This window comes from Indicator indicator, chromosome Z, assembly GCF_027791375.1.
Source record: "Indicator indicator isolate 239-I01 chromosome Z, UM_Iind_1.1, whole genome shotgun sequence".
Lineage (NCBI taxonomy): Eukaryota > Metazoa > Chordata > Aves > Piciformes > Indicatoridae > Indicator > Indicator indicator.
This window is the reverse complement of record NC_072053.1, coordinates 46,781,883-46,805,799: the sequence shown is the minus strand read 5'-3', so window position 1 is coordinate 46,805,799 and position 23,917 is coordinate 46,781,883. Positions and strand designations below refer to the sequence as shown.

At 38.9% G+C, this 23,917-nt stretch overlaps 1 protein-coding gene across 1 annotated transcript in view; it reads left to right on the top strand.

Moving 5' to 3' along the window:
• The first annotated feature begins 2,927 nt into the window (after positions 1-2,927).
• The window catches only part of RORB (RAR related orphan receptor B), a 38,815-nt gene continuing 17,825 nt past the window's right edge, over positions 2,928-23,917 (top strand). Inside the window, exons 1-4 of the mRNA XM_054397586.1 lie at positions 2,928-2,933; positions 4,308-4,433; positions 9,885-10,026; positions 13,158-13,559. Of these exons, the coding sequence (XP_054253561.1) occupies positions 2,928-2,933; positions 4,308-4,433; positions 9,885-10,026; positions 13,158-13,559 (676 nt within the window). The remainder of the gene's footprint in view (positions 2,934-4,307; positions 4,434-9,884; positions 10,027-13,157; positions 13,560-23,917) is intronic.

Below are 23,917 nucleotides of genomic sequence, written 5' to 3'. Positions count from 1 at the left end.
TGCTAGACACACTTTTCTTGATGCACCCCAGGATGCCATTGACTCTCTTGGCCACAAGGGCACATTGTTGTTCCATGGAGAACTTGCTGTCCACCAGCACTCCAAGGTCTTTCTCTGTGGAGCTGCTTTCCAGCAGGGCAGGAAATGCATTGTGGCATTCCAATTCATAGAGTGCTGTATAAAACAAGACTCAGTTCCCAGCTTCAACGAACTTCAAAATTAATATATAATAAGAGATTAATAATTCAGAGAAACAGAATGCTCCTGGGGTATTGATGAGGGAAGCTATAGTTAATGATAAGGAGTAGTCACACTGTGGCATGTATCCAAACATAAATATTTTCTTAGATATCAAAGTGATCATGATCTAGAGGTATTTATTGAGTGATACATCTCAAGAGGGGATGAAAACTGAATGTGTTGAAAATTTGGGAAAAAAATGGGGAGTTGAGGCCTGTTTTATTACTTGAAAAGAGGCAGGAGACATTCATATTTGCATTATTAAAATTGATGGGTAAGTAAGAAATTGGAAGGGCTTTAAAAGTGGAGATAGTAGTTTTGTACTTATTCCTTCCTCATGGTTACCACATTCGGATAAAATAAGTTCTAGTCCTGTTCTGCTGAAAGTTGCCATTGTGGCAACTCCTCTGTTATTAGTTTGTTCAATTTTTACCACAATATTTAGGAAATGATACTGAATCAGTGTATTTTGTACCAGTAAGGAACTCAGAACTGAGCTGTTTCTTTTATAATAGATGTAAAGAGAGGGAGGATATACAGGTCCCTAAAAGGTTTGTTGGTCTAAGAGGAGAAGAAGAAAAACAACATAAAATTATAGGCAGCTGAAGAAAGATACTATGTGAAAGAGGTGTACTAGCCTCTGACAATCGTTGAACCTGCAAAAGAAACCTGGTACACTGGGTGTTAATTACAGTAATTCAAGAGGTTTCTGGGAATACAGTGGCTTCTTTTTCATCTGGCCTATTCAATTAAAGTCTCAAGTTTTCTGTTACAAATCCTTAAATTGTTCCGCTATCTTACAAACAAAAAGAAGTGCCTAGGAGAGGGTAGCAGAGTTTATTTCTCCAAACTTCATCAAATGCTTTCTGTGTCCTAAAGGTGCTGCCTGTCCTGTGAGATCTCTAAGGAGCCATAGTAGCAATTTCCTAGACATCCTGTATTTGCTAATTTATAGAATAGTTAGATTTAAGAGTTTGAATTAACTAATGAGCCACAAGTCTAAAGTATTTATTTCATATTAATTGAAATCTGGAGCTTTATCTTTTAGTGACCTGATCCACCCATATTTGCCATGAACATAGTGATTATAATTTCAAGTCATTGATGGAATTACTGATTTCTCACAGTAACAAGTACTGTGCTAAATGCAGCAAGTGTCACAGGATCAATTCATACGTTTCTGTTCCTATAGTAGTTACAAATTCTATATACAAGTCACATTAAAATACTTTCATATTGTTTGAGGTTTTTTTTCCTCTTTTTGTCTTGTCTTTTTCTAATGTCCTCACATTCCCACTATAGTTCCTGCCTCTGACATACATCTTTGAGACCTGTCAACATAAAGCAGCATGTGGTCCCAGAGCTGAACCTGACTTCTTCCACATGACTCTTAAGCAGAGACTTATGAGCAATTACTTGAACTAGCCTCTCGAACAGCAATACCTAGAGGTGCATGTTTAAATGTTGTAATTATTGCACTGGAGATAAGGTATAGGAATATTTAAGCAGGATCAGCCTGGCAAAATTGCCAATGAATTGCAGATGCTTTTCTCTAAGGAACTGGCTTCCTTTCTTATTTTTCTATCACACCAGGATGGCTGCTGCATTTCAGTTTCTTTAGAAGGGAAAGAAACTACCACCACCTAGTTAATGAAAATAAAATAGGATACAGAAGCTAGCCCAAAATTTCTAGATATGAACTTTCTTAAGTACAAACACAGGCAAAATTTTGGTTCTGACTTGTGTCCATCGCACGTATTAACAAATAAAAAACGGGTTTGCTTGCCTGGTCATGATCAGGAAACTGAGCTCACAGTGAGGAACTAAAGTCTCTTTAGCCTTCAGTCCTGATTTGAGTTAGAGCAGTATTAATTCTTTTCAGTGATTTTACTTTTCAGCTCAGTCTCTTCTGAAATGTACAGTGTATTTTCACAGACAGTACCTGTTTGCAGTAGTGATAAGGCTTGATGCTTATAGTTAGTACCAAGGATTGGTATGCAGGCCAAAGCCAGTACTAAATCTTGTGTACCACACTGGGGGTGCAATAAGAAAAAGGTCACACCTACAGGGAGAAATGGACAAGACAGGTCACCCTAAACTAGCTATTTCATGCCATATACATCATATTCAGTATGAAGCTGAGAGATCATGAAAGCCAAGCTCTCTTCTTTAATGGCTGTTGCCCAAGGAGACTCAGTCCATTCTGCCTTTGATCTTGATCCATGTGTTTCATAATCCAGTTCCATTGTCAGACTCCTGAATCTGGTTCCTGTCTGCCACTGAGTCCAGTCAGAGAATTCACCAGTGTCTGCCACAGCGTCAGTGGTGATGGTGACATAATTAATTTTTTTTTTTTTTTTAGTTTTCCAGTTATTCCTTTTCTCTTCCTCTTTGGGAAATGGAGAGGGGTTAATAGAGTGGACCTGTCATTCATTTAGTGGCCAGACCAGTCTTGACCCTTGACACCATACATGAACATCCCCTTTCCTGACTTTTTTGGGATACTCTGTCCCATGGGAATAGTTACTTGACTTTCCAGAGAAGTGGGCTTGCTAGCATTCACTTTGTTTTTATTTTCGTAAGCCTTTAAGTAGGGGAGCACTAAAGGAGAAGGGATGGCAATGTGCCTTTCAGTGGGAAGTGTGGTGACTGTGGGACATGCTTCTCAATTTTGGTTGTTTAACCACATGGTGGTAGGTAAATTACTCTCTGGAAACTCTTGGCTTCTATTAGGAGTGGTAAAAATAGGACCCTAGGTAGAACACATAGGTAGAAACAGGGAAAAAATCCATGCTCTGTCATTACATTGTCACAGGATCCACCATACAAGTGTGTTTCGTGCTGAACTTAGAGTGTGCAGTCATCTTTAAGTGTGGGGTTTTTTCCAGTATTTAGAAACTTTTCTACTGTCTGCGGATTTGAAATTAGGTACTTTTCTTAGAATGATCATCTGGACAATAGTACTGTTTTGCTATCTCCCAATACATTCCTGGAGTTGAGGTGTCCTGTTAAACTACTAACAGTTAGCAAACCTTGTGCTCAGGGTATCCCTACCACAGGAGGTCTCAGTTTTGCCTCCCAAGAATTTGGTGACTTGCGTTGCAGAGAAGTGCTTGTATTCTTGTCCTGTGCATGAGGAAAGGTATCCACCAGGAATACTGATCCTTGCCAAGAATGATGCTACTTCCAAGTGGCAGGAGAATTTTAGGGAGGCGGCATCCCACTTACAAAAACATGTGAAAGAAAACAGGTCTTCCACCACTTCTCAACTCATCTGACTGCAACAAAAGCACGATCCTTCCCTACATTTCAGAATGTGTGCTCTTACAGTGTCAGGAAAGGAAGTATACACAGGATTCAAAGTAATGGAGTGAAGCAAACAGCTATGTTGGCAATGAGAAACATGGGGAAGATAGTGAATCATGTTTTTCTTCTCCAAAATAAATGATCATTAGATTTATAAAAGGATCTAAAGCACACTTATATTCAGACATTTCAGATAAAGCCTATCTCTCCAGTGCACAGCCACTGGCTACTTAAACTGAGTCTAAAGATTGAAACAAATAGCTTGAAGAGAAGAGGTTAAGAAATCATTTACAAGCCCATCTCTGCCAGTTTAATCAGTATCATTGATACTTGAATCTATATTCTGAAGAATGTGAATATTTCACCACGTCTACTGCTTTGAAAAAGAGCATCAAAATATACCATGGAATTCTACCTCACCAAAATGAGGTTGACAGTATTTGAAACGTTTAAGCAAGAACAATGCAGATAAATATTTAGGGGCCCCTAGAGACTATAATTATCAATAATGTGGATTAAATTAACCAATAAATAAAAAGAAAAGGGAGAATTTGAGGAAAAACTTGATAATCATGTGGTATCTTCAATTATTGAAGAGTTTTGTGGAGTATGGTAACAACTACGTAATTAAATTTGCCGATTAGAGCATTCAGAAACACAGTGCAAGACACAATTTTATATTGTCAAGCAAGTGAACGGGTTTTCTGCTGTCTAGCTTTATTGTTTAAGATATTTATTTGAGAAAGAAAGTAATTAAATAGAATTGTGTACTCAAAATGTTTGTCTTGTTTTCTTTTCTAGCACAAATTGAAGTGATACCATGCAAAATTTGTGGTGACAAATCCTCTGGAATACACTATGGAGTCATCACATGTGAAGGCTGCAAGGTATGGCATTTTAATACAGCATAGTCATCAGCATCTGCATTAGCCTGAGGCATCTGTGTACAGTAATACACTCTTAACGTGCTTTCAAGCAAGTGGTGCCAAGGCTGTAAAGCCCAATGCTGATGTAGATGCGTTTCGTGCATAATTTTACTAGTTCCTTTCTTTTTCATCAAATAGTCTTTGGAGTTGCCTCCTGATTTGAAACATGAATTAATTGCAGGGTAAGTGCTGATGCAGGGGCTAGTAAATGTAAGTCACACCTGTTCTACCTTAAATCAACTTGAGACATGACTTTCTTATCTTTTGTTTCCTATACAATCCATGTAGCATTAAAAGCTGATGCAGTATCTCAGTTCAACATCTTAAAAGCCTGCAGGTGTCAGTTTGGTCCCGTTTTATCCCCTTTGTATTCTCTGCATGCCAAATTGTAATCTCCAGAAGGAAAAAAATGCCTTGCATTATGAGTAGTGTAAAATAATCCTTTGCCTTCCTTACAGTTTCTAGCCCAGAGTAATGACTGGAAATTGGAGAATATAAAATAAAAAGGGGGGAAGGAGGCAGGGGAGGGAGGTAAAAAAACCTTTCCATGCTGCTTAGCCATATTAATATGTTATCTCAGGCATTAGTTCAAATAACACAAATCAGAATCCAAGCCAAGAGAATAAAGGTTTTCATCTTAAAAGTACTCTGTGACTTTATCAGGTAAGGAATTGTGTCATTGCTCATAAAAAAAAAATTAAAAGATAAAATAGAATTTCATATTACATGTTGATATTTCAGCTTTGACTGTAACGGGAAAATTGCAAAGATGGAGTTGCAGTATCTCTGATTTCTTCTATGTGGAAACACAGAAGCTGATACATTTCAAAGGGGGTTCATGTTTGTGGAGAGAAGTGGTAAATCTGTGTTTAGCTAATGCTTTACAAAAAAAACCCTGGAACATCTGAAAAATCTGAAAAATTTGATACACTAATTTCCAATTGAAAGCTTTTAATGCCGACACATTGAGAAGCAATGTATAGTCAAAGATCAGATGTCTTTCAGAAAAGTTAATAGTAAACAACAACTCACAGTGTGTCACTATCTTACTGTGACACTGGACTGCAAATAGGCATCTTCCTACAATGATTACATGAAATAACATTAGACTAATTAATCTGATACTTCAAAATCGGTACAAATGCTACAGGGAAAAAGTTCTTCAAGCAGAAAAATAGCAGCTTGTGTAGTTACTCAGTGCCCACAGAACAGTTAGGGGTAGAATGTCCTTTAAATGTGATTAGGGTTAATGCTAGCCCTTGTATGTGCCTCAAGAGGAGATGATACCCCTCTATGTAGACTCCCTACAGATAAAGAGCTTCTCTTCCTTTTACGGTAGTTTTAACCCTATTGGGTTTGTGCCAGTTTTGCAGTATCAGATCAATTAGTCTAATCTTGTTGTGTGAGCCTGTTGTGGAAAAAGATGTCAGTTTTCACATTGGGTCTGATGGGAGGCATCTCAACCTGTCAGAGCTCTCTTTTAAGGTAAGTGCTGTGTCTGACACTATAGCTCTGTTCTCTATTGCCCAGCAATTAAGTAACTCTTTGCTCAGCCTTCATAGTAGTACATGGTCATTTCTAGCTCCTTTTGTCTGTGTGAATTAGGAATCTGAATTAAGTAAGAGTGAGACCATGCTACAAGCATGCATGCATGCTGAGCCAGGCTCAACACAGCTGCAGCACTTCAGGACACAGCATCTGAGGATGCTGCCAGGTGCTACAAACTTTCAGACATGTGAAATCCATTTATTCTGTCCCTATATTAGCTATGCCACTGCAAAAGCATATTATATGTGCTTAAGGAACGTTGTAAATATTATTGTGTGCTTGCCTGCATACACTGAATAAACTGCTGGGCCCAAATGAAGTAAAATGGTGGCCCTCCCATTGTCATCACTGAAAGGATGAAGCCTGAAGACAGGTTTCCATTTCTTCTGGCACTGTGGCTCCTTTTGCCAAGGAGCCTTTTATGATTTTGCCTGCCTACTGCTGGAGCAAAGCATTTGCTGTCATTTTTTGTCATTGCATAGATGGTAGTTTACATGGCCATTGATGTCCTGACTGTAATGAATGAAGTGACTTATTGTTAATGTTAGGAATATTGAGAAACCTGTCTTAGTCTGTAGCTCCTCAGTAATGAACTGCATCCTTCTTCCCCCAAATGGAATTATTCACAGAAAATATAGCTGATACTATATAAAGATGCCCTAAAAATTAAAGACTTGTCTGTGCTTTGTATGACAACATTTAAATCTTATGGAGGAGAAAGAGAGTACGAAAGTCTCATCAGAAAAATAAATTAATTTTGTTATGTAACCCTGAATTTTTGTTATAAGAGGGACAAAAAAGGAAAATCCAAATTCTTCTGAGGCGAGATCAACCTTAATGGGATAAAATAACATTTCAGAATAAGGCACAGTCAATACTAGATAGTTTTGTGGTATGGTTTTTTTAACATTTGATTCATATAATTATTTAATTAATTGAATTGACATTATTTAATTCATGAATGCACTAAGGAGAAACCTTGCTTGACTAATCTTACAACCTACAAAGTCATGACCAAATGGATAGATGAAGGGATAGCAGTGGATATTGTTTATCTTGACTTCAGCAAGGCTTTTGATACTGCCTCCTATAACATCCTCATCGGAAAACTCAGGAAAATTGGGATAGATGATTACAGCATGGGGCGGATTGGTAACTGGCTCAACAACAGAGTCCCGAGTTATGATCAGTGGCACAGAGTCCGGTTGGAAGCCTGTGGCCAGTGGTGTTACCCAGGGATCAGTACTGGGTCCAGTTTTGTTCAATGTCTTCATCAATTACCTGGATGAGGGGATTGAGTGTACCCTCAGCAAGTTGGCTGATGATACAAAACTGGAGGTTGGGGGTGATGTTGACACCCCGTTAGACTGTGCTGCCATACAAAGAGATCTGGACAGGTTGGAGAGCTGGGTGCAGGCAAACCTCATGAAGTTCAACAAAGACAAGTGCAGTGTCCTGCATCTTGAATAATACCAGGTACCAGTACAGAGTAGCGGTCATCCTGCTGGAAAGCAGCCCAGTAGAGAAAGACCTTGGAGTCCTAGTGGACAGCAAGTTATCCATGGGACAGCAATATGCCTTTGTGGGCATACTCTGCCCTGGTGAGACCACACCTGGAATACTGTGTCCAGGTTTTGGCTCCTCAATTCAAGAGAGACGGAGATCTGCTGGATAGATTCCAATGAAGAACTAAGAGGATGGCTGGGCGGCTGGAATATCTCTCCTATGAAGAAAGACTCAGAGACCTGGGGCTGTTTAGTCTTGAGAAGGGAAGGCTGAGAGGATATCTTATCACCATCTATAAATATCTGAGGGGTTGGTGTCAAGTTGAAGGTGCCAGTCTCTTTTTGGTAGGGTCCAGTGGTGGAACAAGGAACAGTAGGTACAAGAGAGAACACAGGAGGTTCCACCTCAACAAGAGGAGACACTTCTTTACGATGAGGGTGACCAGAGCACTTGGACAGGCTGCCCAGGGAGGTCGTGGAGTCTCCTTCCCTGGACAGTTTGAAAACCCACCTGGATGCATTCATGTGTGATCTGGTATAGGTGATCCTGCTCTGACAGTGGGGGGGCTGGACTAGATGATCTTTCAAGATCCCTTCCAACCCCTAACATTCTGTGATTCTGTGATTTGTTCTCTCAAATGCATATCAACATAGGAGCTACTAAAATCCAAACCTTTAAACCAGAAAATCCTTTGCATGTCAAAAACAAAATTAGCTATACAATTCAGCAAATAGAGTAGAAATATCTGTGATTAGCATCCATTTAGCCTTAAAGTCACCTCCCCAGTTTCAGGGAGATTTTGGTCAGCTGGGACCAGGTAAGTCCCCATCAGATTTTTCCAATCATAAATCTTAATTTGTTTTTTAGATGGACTGTAATCACTGATAAAAACAGCATAAACTAGATGAAGTGAACTTTGTTATGCTTGACCTTAGAAAGTGTTGCTGGCAGTTGCCTTGGTGTCACCTGTCACCTGTTTTTACTGGCACCCCGCACTGTCCTCGTAGGGTTCACCAGGACCTGAGTAAGAATGCAGGCACAAACTGTAGCAAGAAAACTGAGCCCTTTGACACTGTGGCCATGCTGCTTACCCACTCTTGTTCATCTAAAACATGATGTGCTTCTGTTTCTTGCTGTTACCGTGTGGAGCTAGCACTGCTTTTGCCCAATCAATGAAGTCAGCTCTTGCTTTTTGACTCCATTCAGAGCTATTTGCAAACCAGTCCAGAAGGGCACAACCACTTCAGCATAATTTCTGCTGACTGGTGTAATTGCAGAAGTAATGCCTTTTTTCCCCTTTTCCTCTCATGGTTTTCTGCAGTGTCTGGGCTATTCTTCAGTTCTCTCACCACACAATCCTACAGCTGCCTGCATCTAAAGGTGCCAAAGTGGTCAAGGACCATCTCATTTTTGTTTCATTCTCTCTGGACTCTGTTCCTCATGTCCTTTATTTTACAGGAAAGAAACAAATGCCACAAAATATTCTCTCTCTGGCTTTCTCTTTCTAAGCCTCACCCCTGGTTTCATTCCTCTTCTCACCTCTGCCATTTTCTGTGACTTCTACCATATTGGTACCTCTCGGTGTCATTTGTAGCAGCTGGGAGCTCATTAGGCCTTACGTATGGGTTAATATTCTCCTTCTAGTCTTCTGTTCCTTAGCTAAATAGCACACAACTGGCAAGACAAACCTAGGAGATAGAATATCTACAAATTTTTACGTAGATAAAATGGATAATGTTATATTCCATTGAAATGGAAAATGTCATTACTTTCTCATGGTAGCATCTAGAAGTGTTGCTTTCTCCTTTGTGTGTTTGCTTTACTTGATACAGTCATTAAATCCCAGTGCTTTTGTGATGCTTGAATTTGAATTACTTTTCACTCTTGAGGTGTATGGTCCCTCCAGATCAGATCAAGATTTGCCAAGTTAAATTGAACAGCAGACTTCAGTTTCTAATGCTCTGCATAGCCAGTGCTGTTTATTACAGGTCCTTTTCATTAAAGAAAGAACAAGTGCTTTTAAGTCATCTGTTTACAAATACTGACAGACTTTTCCTCTATTATAAGCATCCATTAGATGATACATGGTTGTTACTGTACAATAAGAATGCGTTTTGTAACATTATTTTTTGTGTTATAACAAAGTAGAATTGCATGTTTTAGAGGAAAGAAAAAGTGCAATTCTCCTTACTATAAATAAATGTTCTTTAATTTCACTGTGCAAGGTCAGTGCACATGCAAAGCCATCGCATAAGTACCATTGCACTAAGTAAGAGTTTATAGTAGTCATTTAAATGGTTCTCTGTGTGTATATATGCACATTGTAATACTCCTTCTCTCTTGCTCTCTTGCCCCTAGGGATTCTTTCGGAGGAGTCAGCAGAACAATGCCTCCTACTCCTGCCCAAGGCAGAGAAACTGTTTAATTGACAGAACCAACAGAAATCGTTGCCAACACTGCCGACTGCAGAAATGTCTTGCCCTGGGAATGTCTCGAGATGGTAAGGAGTCAGAATCCTGCTTCACACCTAAACCCTTTGAAACTCTTTTTCACTGCTGACTTACTTAAACTCCCTGTAGATTTCTGGAAAGAGAGAGAGAAGAAGCTCTTTTCTTTGTAACACAGATACTGTGAGAGTCAGACTTTTGCCATTCAGTTAACAAAGGAGGGTATTTTCATGGGGAGAGTGGGGATATCACAAAATGGAGAGCAGTATTAGCTTAGAACAGAAAGAGTCAGAAGTTAAATATATTGTTCTGACTAAATGCACAAAAAGGTCACCTCTGGAGAGGTAGATTTGTATTCCAGTTTAAATCACCTCTAATGAAAAAACATTAACATTTATCTTAACATTAAATATTGGTATGTGAAGGCATCCCTTTCCCTAACATCTCTAAAGGTCTGTGATATTAAATGAGCCATTAAGAAGAAATTTACATCTTAATAGCATTAGGGGTTTCTCTTTGTTTTATTCAGAGCACTTGACCAAATATTTTGCATTTCTAAAAATAAAACATTTCTTTTACATGTACGCATCTGGGTAGACCCCATCTGGGTCTACAGATAAAACATTTCATAATTTAGCACTGAAAGTAGGCACTATGCCAAAGGAAAGGTACACGTTATATCCAGTAGCAAGTCTGTGTAGAGCTCTGGTACACCTTCCAAACCGTGATGTGAGAAGTCACAATCAGTAGGCTGAGAACATGCAACACACCAGAGCTCCAGGCAGTGGGAAGCTTGAGCAAGGCTGTCCATAACTGACTTTCTCCAGCCACCACTGCTCATGTACAGCTCACGGACACAGTGGGGAGAAGAAAGTGTTCTATTTTGGAAGGCAAATTGTATTAATTACCATTGCCTTGAAGCAGTTTTGTCTCATAGAAAGTTCAGGTAAAACACACTGTTTGAAATGAAGAGTCATTGATGGAGAAGTTTGGACCTGATGGGGCCCTGGGAGGCCTGATCTAATTGGAGGTGTCCCTGCTCACTGCAGGGTGTTGGTCAAGATTACCTTTGAGGGTCCTTTTCAACCCAGTGCAATCCATGAATCTGTGAATCTGTGAAAGTTACTTAAAACGCTGCTTCTTTAGATGGTCCACATTTTATAAACTTGTTTAAAATTTGGAATATAAAAGGTTTTTTCCTACTTTAGTGTGTTTCATATCTCACTGAAACAACTTGTTCCCCAGTCTCTCCAATCTGGGAAGGGCTTCACAGTCTAGCATTTAATCCATGAACTCTTTTTGATCTTAGCATGCCACTTCCTTGATGCCTTAGATCCCAATTCTTCTGGGAGGAGATTAAAGTAGTAACATTTCAGTATTTTAACAGCATGTGCTTTCCTCCTAAAAGTAGTATTTTCCAATAATTTGAGGTATCACAGGGCATTTTAATGTGATTGGCAGCCCTGTCTTCCCAGCCTATGATTCAGGGACCACTGCATACAGACAAAGGGAGTGATTCTTCTCCCTGCATTGCTTTCCTCTCTCGTTGTTTATTTAAGCATGTTTATTCTTGATGATATTAGGAGCTCTTGCAAGTTTAAAATGGGCTGTACAGATATTTTTAACAGGGAAACTGAATGTGATATTTACCTCTCAGCCATGTAACAGATTCATTTTTATCATGCAGAGGCAGGATGCTAATTGACAGCAGCTGGAGAATCCAGTTAATGAATATATAATTAGAATAAACAGTGGGTGTTTGTTTTTATTACTGAGGCCCAGTATTTGAAGAAAATACACAGTTGCATTTTTCAAAATACAATCATTGTATTTTGACTGGAAGGGTGTGCCATGCACCATGGACTGATTCCAGGAGCAAGCTGTGTTCATGTGATGTAGCTTTCACCCTCTATGAAGGACTGCAAGTAAGCTAAGGTTGACAACAAGAAAAAAAACCTTGGTGGAAAAAGGTGGAAATAGATTGAAAAAGCTGCCATCTTCTTGGTGTTCTGGCACTTCCTTTTTATATCATGCTCTTTATTTTCTGTTCTTTTTCTGAAGATTTTCACATTCATCCACATGTGCATATTCAGACTCTTCTCAAGGACCATAGCTGAACTATAGGGTAGCAAAAATGAGAGGCAGTCCCATTCTGTGCTAATAAATACGATGACTCTGGATTGATCCCAATTACAGATGGACTGGAAGCACCCTGTGTTGGAAAATACACCTCATGACAAATAGAAATTAGTATTTCCAGAGCAATGTCTTCTTATCTGTGCTCTGATAAGTTCTTGGGAATATATCTCTGATTTGTTTTCAAGCATAATTAACAGTTACCTGTGCTCCGAGATCCCATCAGCTAGCCCAGACTTTATGGATAGGTGGGAGTGGGGAGAAGATAATCAGCTGTGACCTGGAGTTGGATTTACTTCTAGTTGCAAAGCAACCAGACTATAATTTTTTAAAATTTCAGTCTCAGTGTAATGAACCGTGTTCCTAGGGAGGGTGTTTTGCACTCTGATGTTTTCCTCCCTTTCTCATCAGAAGGAATGCATGGATTTACGCATGAAGATTATGTAAATTAATTGTGTAAATCCCTGAGACTTTCCTTTGTGGAAAAAATTACTTTCATTTGTGCTGTTTACCTCCAAATCTGTGATTTTTCCCTAAGTTCTATCTCAAACCTGCAAGATTATTTTTTTTTAAGTGTGAAGAAAACACACTGTTGAAAGGATGTGATAATAAGGCTTCAGGGTTTGTTTTCATACACAGTATTAATTCTGTTAGTGCACTGTTTAAAGGTTTGTGGAAAGCTAAGTAAATCGTATGGGATATGAACTACAGACTGTGCATTTCATACAACTCTGGGTTGTTGTTCGTTGATTACTGAGATTTAAAAGGATGCATGGTCTTTTTAACATTCATAGTGGGAAGTGAGTTGCTTGACTGTGGTCTTCCTGTCAAGTAAGAGTCACTGTCATCATAAACCAAGCATACAGTACTTTTTCCTTTGTGAGATGCGTATGGTTTAAAGCATTGCATCTGTTCACATTTCCCCCCAGAAAAAAAAAAATTAGTTTTCACAGCAAAAATAATGCTGGCATTAAATATCATGAGTGCTGGGGTTGAGGGGAGTCAAACTGAAAGACAACAATAGCTTGCATTGTGCTTTACTTTTCAGCTGTGAAGTTTGGAAGAATGTCCAAAAAGCAGAGGGATAGCTTGTATGCTGAAGTGCAGAAGCACCAGCAGCGACTGCAGGAACAACGGCAGCAGCAGAGTGGTGAGGCAGAAGCCCTCGCCAGGGTTTACAGCAACAGCATCAGCAATGGCTTGAGCAACCTGAATAATGAAACTGGCAGCACCTACTCAAATGGGCATGTCATCGACCTGCCAAAGTCTGAGGGTTATTATAATGTGGATTCTGCCCAGCCTTCCCCGGACCAGTCTGGGTTAGACATGACTGGAATCAAACAGATAAAGCAGGAACCTATCTATGACCTCACTTCTGTACCAAACTTGTTTACCTATAGCTCTTTCAACAATGGGCAATTAGCTCCAGGGATATCCATGCCTGAAATAGGTAAGGAAAAGTCTCATTCCTTTAGTGTAATGTGTATACATAAATATAAATTGCAGTACTGTCTTTATTAAAATTTCATACAGGCATTCCATACACAGGTACACAATAATTACTTGCTCACACATGTATATGTGTACACATACAGAGAGTAAGGGGAAGAAAATCAGTCTGGCAGTAATTGACACAGTATCAAGGCAGTTCTGTTTTTACTAGATTTGCAAATTATGCAGTTTCTTGAACTCAGGAATTCACACTGTTTAGAAATATTAGCATCAGAACAGTTGATGAATCAATTAAAACCAAATGATAATTAATAGCAAGGAGCTTTTTTCAAATGAGCTCATTACTAGCAGGATTAAATGATCTCTTCAGCCTGTCATCCATGTTCTTGTCAGCACCCACAATCCCCATGGCAGCTAATTCTAGGGTATTTAGTGTCAAAAGGCTCCAGCTTACTACTTCTGGTTGTGTGGATGCACATGCAGATGCGTTCGCTGAACGTGTGAGGTGCAGAAACTCTGAATGTAGTACTTTTCTTTGAAAAGTAGCAAAGAGACCTCACTGTTTGATGAGAGAGTTCAGAAGGTAACAGCTAACAGTAATTCTTCTCTAAGGAGCGTTTCTCTTCATCTAACACCTCTAGTTGTGCCTCTCCAACACAACTGGAAGTACTATTTCTATTATAAAGAAACAACATGAAAGAAGATTGGCATCCTAATTAGGTACTTCCCACCTCCGTGAGTGAAGTATGCTGAGTCACTTGTGGTTCAGAATATAATGAAAAGGTAACACTTCATTAAAGGAATTTAATTAAAAAGAAAGAAGAAAGGGGGGGGTGAATTATATCGTATTCAATAGTATCCATAACAAGTTCATTAATGTCACATCAAAATGCCCCTCTGTCGTTCTGACCAGGCCTTGCTGCCTCATGGATGTATACTGAGATGTGTAAATTTATGTGTACTGAGACCTCTGGGGGGATGTAGCATGCACTGGATGTATATTGCAGAAAGGTGATATATAGCAGTCATTGTCTAGTAAGAAAATGAAGGTGCAGCTAGAATCTGTAGCATGTTTTCTACTCACGAGTGCTCAACTGCAGGAAGATGTGTAACTACGTATATGCTTTAGCTGCATATTTTCAGGAGAAAGTTCACTTTTCTGCCACTCTGTCTGGTGGGACATTTTGTTACCAGGTTTGGCCTAGGCTGCTGTCCAGTGAAGTCCTATATCTGCTGTGTTGCAGTACAGAGGATTAGCAAGGAATGTCTGCTCCAACTTCTGTTTCTCGTGTGCAAACCTCAGTCCTACAACAATGGTTTGTGATACTCCAAACCAGCTGAGAGACATTTTAAACAGTCACAAGAGCAATTTCCCTGCAGCACAGTGTACCAAAGGGAAATGTTCCCAGAGAGGTTCAGAGGAGGTACCTTGATAGTCTATGAATTGGGATTTGTGTTCAGTTGCAGAGGTGAGTCCAAAGAAAGAAGATGGCCTCAGTGGATAAAGGATGCCACTGAAGTTAACAGGATCTTTTGACTCAGGAGCATTAAATAACTTTTATCTCTTACAGGACCACTTAGAAATAATGCATAATTTGTTGATATTTTTTCTCTCCTAGTCCTAAACCAGCCAGCCCTAAACCCACCCCACATTTCCCAGTCTTTAATCCTCTGTGTCATCTGGTAAGTGTTTCCCTTCTTGAACACACAGAGCTGGAAAAACCTCAGAACACAGGACATAGCAATAGGCCTGTCTGTGAGCTACTGGGACTTACCTTTTTACCTTTTGAACTTGGAACTGGGGCTCCTAAATTGTTAGAATTTTACCCAGGTACTGGTGTATGTCTTTTGTGATTCCTACAGCAGAGAAGTAAGGGTATTAGTGAGAGATAATGTACTGCAATGGATCAGCTGACACAACTGAAAAAATGGAAGAGCTGTGCCATAGAATACTGAGATTGTCTTCCTTGGCATTAGATAGGCTTTTGACACCATCTCTCATAACGTCTTGTGGGAAAGTACAGAAAATGTGGCTTAGAAGAGTGGATGGTGAGAGGGATCATGAACTGGCTAAACAACAGAGCCTAGAGGATCACAACCAATAGCACAGAATCCAGTTGGAGACCCATAGCTATTGGTATTCCCCAGGGGTCAGTGCTGGGTCCAATCTCGTTCAATGTATTCATTAACAACCTAGATGAAAAGATGGCTGTGCTGCCATTCAGCGAGACTTGGACAGACTGGACAGCTGCACAAAGATGAATCTAATGAAATTCAACAAGAATAAGTGTAGAGTCCTGCACCAGGGGAGGAAAAACACCATGCACCTGTACAGGTTAGGAATTGACCTGCTGGAGAGTAGTTCCATAGAGAATGACCTGGGAATCATAGTTGATAAGTTATCCAGGGACAACTATGTGCCCTAGTAGCTAAGACAGCCAATTGTATACTTGGGTACATTAAGAAGAGTGAGTCCAGCAGGTCAAGGGAAGTTTTCCTCCACTCTGCTCTGCAGTAGTTAGACCACATCTGGAATATTGTGTTCAATTCTGGGCTCCCCTGTTCAAGAGGGACAGGGAACTGCTTGAGAGAGTTCAATGGATCACTACAAGGATGGTTAAGGGACTGGAGTATGACTTAAAAGGAAAGACTGAGAGACCTGGAAAGACTGAGAGACCTGTGGCTCTTCAGTCTGGAGAAGAGAAGGCTGAGAGGGGGCCTTATCCATGTCTACAAATATCTCCAGGGTGGCTGTCAGGAGGATAGATCCAGTCTCTTTTCAGGATGAGGGGCAATGAACATTTCCATCTCAACATGAGAAAAAACTTCTTTACTGTGAGTGTGACAGAGCAGGGGAACAGGCTGCCCAGAGAGGTTGTGAAGTCTTCTCTAAAGATCTTCAAAACCTGCCTGCACACATTCCTGTGTGACCTGCCTTAAGTGATCTTGCTCTGCAGGTAGTTTGGACTTGATCTCCGGAGATCCCTTCCAACCCCTAACATTCTGTGATTCTGCGATTTTGTGTGAATGATATTTCCAGTTTTTGAAAACAAATATAAAATTCCTCATAATTCCTCACTGGATTGTTGGACCAACTGTAAAGCTGCAGTCTTTCAGTTAAAGCAGGAAAACTCTAGGATACATTAATTTTATATTACAGTGTGCTTAAATTTGACCGCAGCATTGTATCTTACTCAGTCCATTGACATATAGGAATAAGTTCAATTCACATTAAATAGAAGTTACTACCTTTACTATTAGATGAAATCACAAAGAATACATAGGAAATAGAAAAACTACACTGTAATAATCCCCATACGTGATAGAATTTTCTTTATACTATCTTGTGATATACTGAATGGTTGCTTTGTATATTGCAGATGTTAGTTCTTCTCCTCACTGAAGACTTTCTACTAGATTCAAATCTCTAGTCTTAGTTTTCTTCTGTTCTTAATGTTCTTCAAATACATGATTTTTTTAAAGCACAACCTCATTTGTCACTTTGTTGATACTGAGTGCAACACTCCTAATTTTTCCTCGTAAATGAACATGTGAGACTCCTTCTATCCTTGAGCTCGTAAAGGTTGCTGTAAGCACTCCAAGTTTCTTCACAGGCAGCCTGGAGTCAAAACAGTCTTTGCAGCTTCTGCATCATATTCAATATCCAGTTCACTTCTTCTTTCAGTGTTACTGCTTTGCTTCTTTCTCACTCACTTCTCTCCTGTATAGTTTTTATTAATATACCCTGACCACATATTTCTGTATTTGAATCTCATTTTCTCCTTCTTATTTTTCTAACCTTTTCACTTATGTTACATTATTTCACAGTCCTTATTGAAGCTTTGTGATTTCTTTCAATATGGAATTTTCTTTTTATTTAATTAAAATGCAGCAAAACCTCTCTTTCAGATAATCAATGAAACTGTTAAATGTTTGTAAAACAGGTCTTAATGGTGGTCCCTGCTGCACCTGACTAAACAGCTTGCTGCAATTGCATAAATTACTTTAGTATTTATTTTTTGCTCACTATCCAACAGTAAGGTTCTCTAAAAAATCAAGATAGCAAGTCTTGATTTTCCTGTCATTTTGATTTGGTTATAAGAAAATATTTACTAAGATACTTTGTGACAGAATCTACACATCATTTACATTATTTTCTTCACATTTTATTTTTTTAATTCCATCAAAAATTAATCAAAATGGTCAGACCTACTTTGATCATTAACATTTCTATGATTCAATTCAAGTGTGAAAGTACTCTTTTTCCTAAACGTACCTCAATCTACACTACACTTTGTAGTGAAAAATTGTTTGACTTAACAGTTTTGAAATAAAAATTTTTATGCAGCATTTCAACACAATCTTATAATGGCACAGTGAGCAAAATGTTTGCTGTGTGCTTACTAATATCTCTAAACACTGTACCAGGAAATGGGTTTGGGAGAAAGAGGTGCTGGCAAATTAAACTTACAGTCTCCTTCACACGTATTTAGTGCTAGTACATTCCTTCAAATGAGATGAATAGTCCAGGGTACAACTGTCCATTATCTGATCAGTATAAGAAGGGTAGGTAATGACTCTGGTGGAAGAGAGGGATAAATATAAGAGAGAGTAATTTCAGAAAAAAACACAAATATCTCTTGTAACTGCCGGAGTTTACAATGGAGAAAAGTTGGATAAAATCAAGTGGTTCTCCTTTAGGCAGAATCACAGAATTGTCAGGATTGGAAAGGACTCCAAGGATCATCTAGTCCCAACCTCTCTTCCCATGGGCAGGGACACCTCACAGTAGATCAGGTTGCCCAGAGACACATCCAGCCTGGCCTAAAAAATACTCAGGGATGGGGTTTCCAGCCCCTCCCTGAGCAACCTGTTCCAGTGTCTCACCACCCTTAACGGTGAAGAATTTCTTCCTAACGTCAAATCTAAATCAGCCCTTCACTAGATCCATTCATCCTAGTCTTATTACTACCTGACACCCTAAAAAGTCCCTCACCAGATTTTAGGCTGAGCCCATTCAGTATTCCAGTTCCTGCTACTAGAACAAACTCAAAGCAGTTCAAAGCTCATAAATAAATAGAGCCTCTACTTGGCATCAGATGCATTTCCAGGACAGCTCCTTTTTTCTTTTAAATGAGGTATTTTTGTCCTTAACAAGCCATCTTAAGTGGAGACTTGATCTGGATTTGGAGCCAGCTAGGCCCAATGAAGCAACTAGATGAGTTGGATAGGCTGTTTCTCTACCTAATCCTGCTGACAACATGAGGCATGGCCCAGGTGTGTCCCACCAAGCCAGTGATGCTGCCAGCATGGGAAACCTCAATGACTGAGGGTGTGTGCTGCCAGGCACCCTGCAGTATAGCCCTGTTTCTCTCTGAATATTATGCCTGTCTGAACATCTGGGAAGGGAGAAACTCCTCAGGCTGCACTGGGAGCTCAGATGGTGGGGTGGGATCTGCTCGTCATGTTGAATGCAAGAATTTGGTCATCTGCAGAATGGCTTTTTCCTTGTAGAGAGAGTTGCAGAGGTCAGCTGGTACATGGGAAATCCTAAAGGGAGAAGGAAGCTCTATTTCTGACCTTGGTATCCCCACAGAGGTATGACAGTGCTTGCTCCCAAGTGTGATTTTTAAATTAGCAGGTATCAAAGGCTTATTTTTAGATTTGGTCAAATTAAAGACCATCTTGCTTAAGTATATGTGCATAATTTATCCGTCACTGAGCTGAGCGCTGCATGTGTGGCTCAGATCTTGGTCTGCAAAGTTGATGAAAAGATTTCCCTGCCTTGACTGCAGTTGCAATTACCAGCCTATGATTTCTTTAGAGATGAGGAAAAAAAATCTCAACCATCACTGTTATGGAGAAAACAGATTAGTTGAGAATTCATGTGTGATCGAATCGACGAGTGCTCTAGAGATGTGCATACTTAGGTAGTCAGTAAGGCAAAACGTACAGGAGGTCACCTAGCCCAGCCCTTACAATTACAGAGAAAAAAAAAAGTATCATTTATGTATATTTACATGGTGTTTCTTCAACTACAGCACTATTTGAAGGTACTTAATAGCCTGGAGAACTTACATTTCTACCAAAATAAAAGTAAAATAGAAAGGTTTGTATGCTTGGACTTGATCTTCCCTTTCCCCAGCCCCTCTGACTCTGCTGTGCTGTGGGCTTAACATGAGCAATAGCTTACTAGGGCAGCCAAGCAGTGAGAACTGGAGAATATGCTCTACTCACCTAATCCATCATAATGCAAATCTTTTTAACCCTTACACATTGACTGGGAAATGACAGTAAAGCAAAACCTTTGAAATGTTTTAAAACTTGAATCGGGATGGATATGTAAAATAAATTACAAAAATAAAACCTGCTACGAATTATACCCTGTTCATATGGAAGCCTTAACTTAGCTGGGTTTATACATTCATCTCAAGACTTACAGTGAGCAACTGTAAAGTTTTTCTGTAAAGTAAATTGCAAAGTATTCTGTAAAGCTATTAAGTTTCCATTGCTGCAATATCATACAAGCAAGAACTCAGCATTTAGTTCACTATTGCACCCTGGGGAGAGATCATCTTCTGGAAACATTCTCAACTCTTCTGCTAAAGATACCCTTGAAAGCCAGTACCACACCATTCTCCTTTCACTAAAAATCTGCCAATTAACTTGAGAAAAAATTAGTATATACTGTTCATGGATACCCACTGCACTCTAAGTTGCATATGCAATATATATATGTATATGTGTGTGAGTATATGTGTATATATATATATATATACACCAGCACCATAATGGTGATTTAAAAGTGATGTTGTGCCTTTCTGCTGAAAGCTGCAAAAGCACTTCTCCAGTGTGATAAGCATTTTTATTATTTTATTATTATTATTTAACTCCCTTCTCTATATCTCCAGCATTTCTTCTCTGTGCCAAACCAAGTGTTAATGGACAGCTTGCTGAACACATATTGGTCAGTTAGATGTTATTTGGAGGGACACTGTAGAGACCCATCATACCCAAAATGTAATACACTCTAGCTAAACCCCATACCAACAGTGACATTAACCTCAGTGTTGGTGTTTCCCTTGCAGGGCAACACAGTGAAGCAGAAATGATGGCTTTGTGACTGTAATCCTATGTAATGTTTCTTCACCTCTTTTTCTGAGCCATAGTTTAATAAGGTGATAGTGAAATTTTGCAGGGCAGGTGTCTGTAAACTTGTAGCTTTATTTCAGCAGAGCAATGTTGCCATCTAGTGAGCAATTAAAAATGTGCACTATGCACATTTCTGCGCAGATACCCTCAGGTATAGTACCATCATTACCTATTTAAAGGTGACAATCAGAATAAATCAATATTTCAGTTCTGTATTCATTTTCGTTCCCATGACAAAACTTAGAAAATCTTCTGGGTTGGTGTTTTTGTTTGGGTTTATTTTTTTCTTTGGTTTGGTTTGGGTTTTTTGTGGATTGGTTTTGTTTATTTTTTTTTCTTTTTGCCCCTTTTGGACATTTAAAAAGAGAACAGAGACTGGCAAGATTTAAAACAGATTTGACAGCGTTGCTTAGGAAATGTTTCACTATAAAAAACAGACAGAAAAGTGAAGGAGTAAATTGGAGCATTACAATGCTGAAGCATTCTAGCTGAACTGATGCTGGAGTGCAGGGTGAAATTTTTATATAATTGTAAATTCCGATTTTTTTAAGCATGTATTTAGAAATGAACCTAACCAGTAAAATCAACAAATAATTTAGCAGAAGTAGTGGGGAAGGATGTAGTGTTGTTGAAAGTTTGTAACATTTTTTTAGTTCTATCTTTCCCCACCTCCAAATTAGTAATCTCTCTTTATTTATAAACTTAGTCCAAAATCAGCCTAATTACAGATTTACATAAAGGCTTCAATGAGTTTGTGTTGCCCAACCTTGTAGTTTAAATGATCCAAATGTTCATAAATAACTAATTATCTTTTACTAAGTGGATATTTTAGCTCTTACTGATTTAAGAAGACTTAGGGAGGACACACTCAGTGTTACATCTTTTGATGTAGATACAGAAAATAAAGAAGGTTTTCTAGAAAGTATTATATTTCCACACCATTTTTTCACTGTGTGATTTTAAAATTACCAGTGTCTGCTGCCTCACAGCCATTTGAATCAGTTGTGTGTCGGTTCTGGCAGTCCTGATTTACTACGGTTGGTTCAGTTACATCAGATCAATAAGCACAATGCAATGCCTTTTTACTAACTCTAGTTCAAATTTGTACTGTAAAGTACTTAATATAAAACTGTTTGAAAATACAGTAAATAGCCTAAAACTATACCTCAGATTGGGCTTTCCAGCAAATCATAAAGCTTTTTGGCTATTTCTGAAAGCAAGTTGACTTTTCTTTCAGTTCAGTTCATTCCTATTTTTTGCCAAGAAAGGTTGGACCAAATGATCCTTGAGGTCCTTTCCAGCCTGATACTCTGTGATATGTCAAATATAGCCTGCCTAGTAACATCACAATAATTTTATTAATTATGACCATTGATAGTATTCCCAGGTGAGGTTTGATCATACTACAGACCATGCAGTATAGACGCTGAAGAAAATGTAATTTTAAATGTTATTCTTTGTGTTTATCATGGGGATGGATGTTGCAACTGGGCATGCAATCAAAAGTTTGGTTCACAAAGAGATAAAGTTTAATTACTTCTGGTACAGGATGAATATTTTCAAAAAAATAAAATTGTCTACTGACTGTGTTTTTCTGCATCATTCACAGCAAAGACATCCCAACTTAACTGTGGTTGTGATTGTTTGAATGGTATAGGAAGATCAATTAAGCAATGAAATTAATAAAATCAGTAATATCTATTTACTATAAGAGATTGAGGATGGGGAATATTTTGTGATCTTCTGTTTTACTTTTCAGATTGTTTTACAAATTAACTTAAAAGATACATGGAACAGTATTAAAACAACCTTATCTACAGTTTACATTTCTAATGTGTGGTAATATAGTCCTTTAAAGTGGACACATTTCTAAACCATTAAAGCGAGTATATAAAATTCCTTATTTCTCAAAAGGTATGAATATCTTCTTGCATAGTCAAGTTTGACAAAGTGTTCATTCTGTTGAAAATCCAAAAGGCAGTTAGAAGTAACAATTTGTGGCAGTCAAAATGTGTAAAATACAGTATCATGTGTCCCATAGCACTGTGCTGTGAGTATTGCCAGATTAGATATCATACAAAAAGATCAATGTGAAGCTAATGGTATAACAAGTACTGAGTCATGCTGTTGCTGCCAGTCATAGGAATAGCCATTTGGCTGATTCTCTGCTAAATGCTTCAGAGCAACAATGTCAATAGCAGAAAAAATGTACCTGGTTTTCTGCAAGATGTCCTCAAAAGAGAAGGCCAGAGCAGATGCCAGGGCCTGGAGGGCCTGGAACATATGAAGGATATTGTCTTGCAGACACTGATGAAATCATCAGTCAATGATGTATATGGATCAGTGGGATCAGTTTGAATTAATACTGATAGAGTGCTTAATTCCTTATGAGAGTGATACCTTTATCTCAGCATCGATAATCAAGGTCTTTAATGTTTGTGTTTGTTGTTTCAAGCCAGTCAGCACCAACAATGTTCATATTTCTGCTTTCTGAGAGCTTTTCCCCCACCCCCAGCCATGATGGACATTGTTCAATCTTTCCTTAATCCTCAAGCTCAAGGAAGCCAACAGGAGTTTGTTTTTTTCTTTCCCTGTTTAACTTCCTGAAGCAGTAGCTGACATTTTCCCACTGTGTGACTTCTGTCTGGCAGATTTTATCACTCACTTCATGGTTTTCACTGCTTTCCACCTACTTTTGAGAATAACATAATTCTGCTTGTCATGCAGATTGTGATGTTGTTCCTAGCTCTATAGATAACAATGTCTTTCTTCGGTCTATTCAGTTTTGATAATTTGTTTCACAGAACAGTCACTATTCTTTTACACCAGAGTGAAAATATATGAGAAAAAGTTGGAGTGAAACACACAGGTGAGGAACATGGCTATTGTTAGTGGACAAATACAAGACAAGACCGAGAGCTCAGAAAAAAGCTGAAACTGTTTATCAGTGCAGTTTTTGTAGTGCAGTCGGCTTGCTGAAAGTCATGTGCAAAGGTGAATAGTTAAAGCAGGATGTTAAGGAAGGGTGTGCTGTTTTGTGTTCCCTTTTGACTTCATGGACATTTTTTCCCTTGGTCAGTGAAATCACTAGCATCATTTATGATAACCAAGTTGTTTCACTTTCTAACACTATATGCTGACACCACTTTGATTCACCACAGTTGTCACACTAGAGGAAATAGAACCATCACAGAATGATTTGTC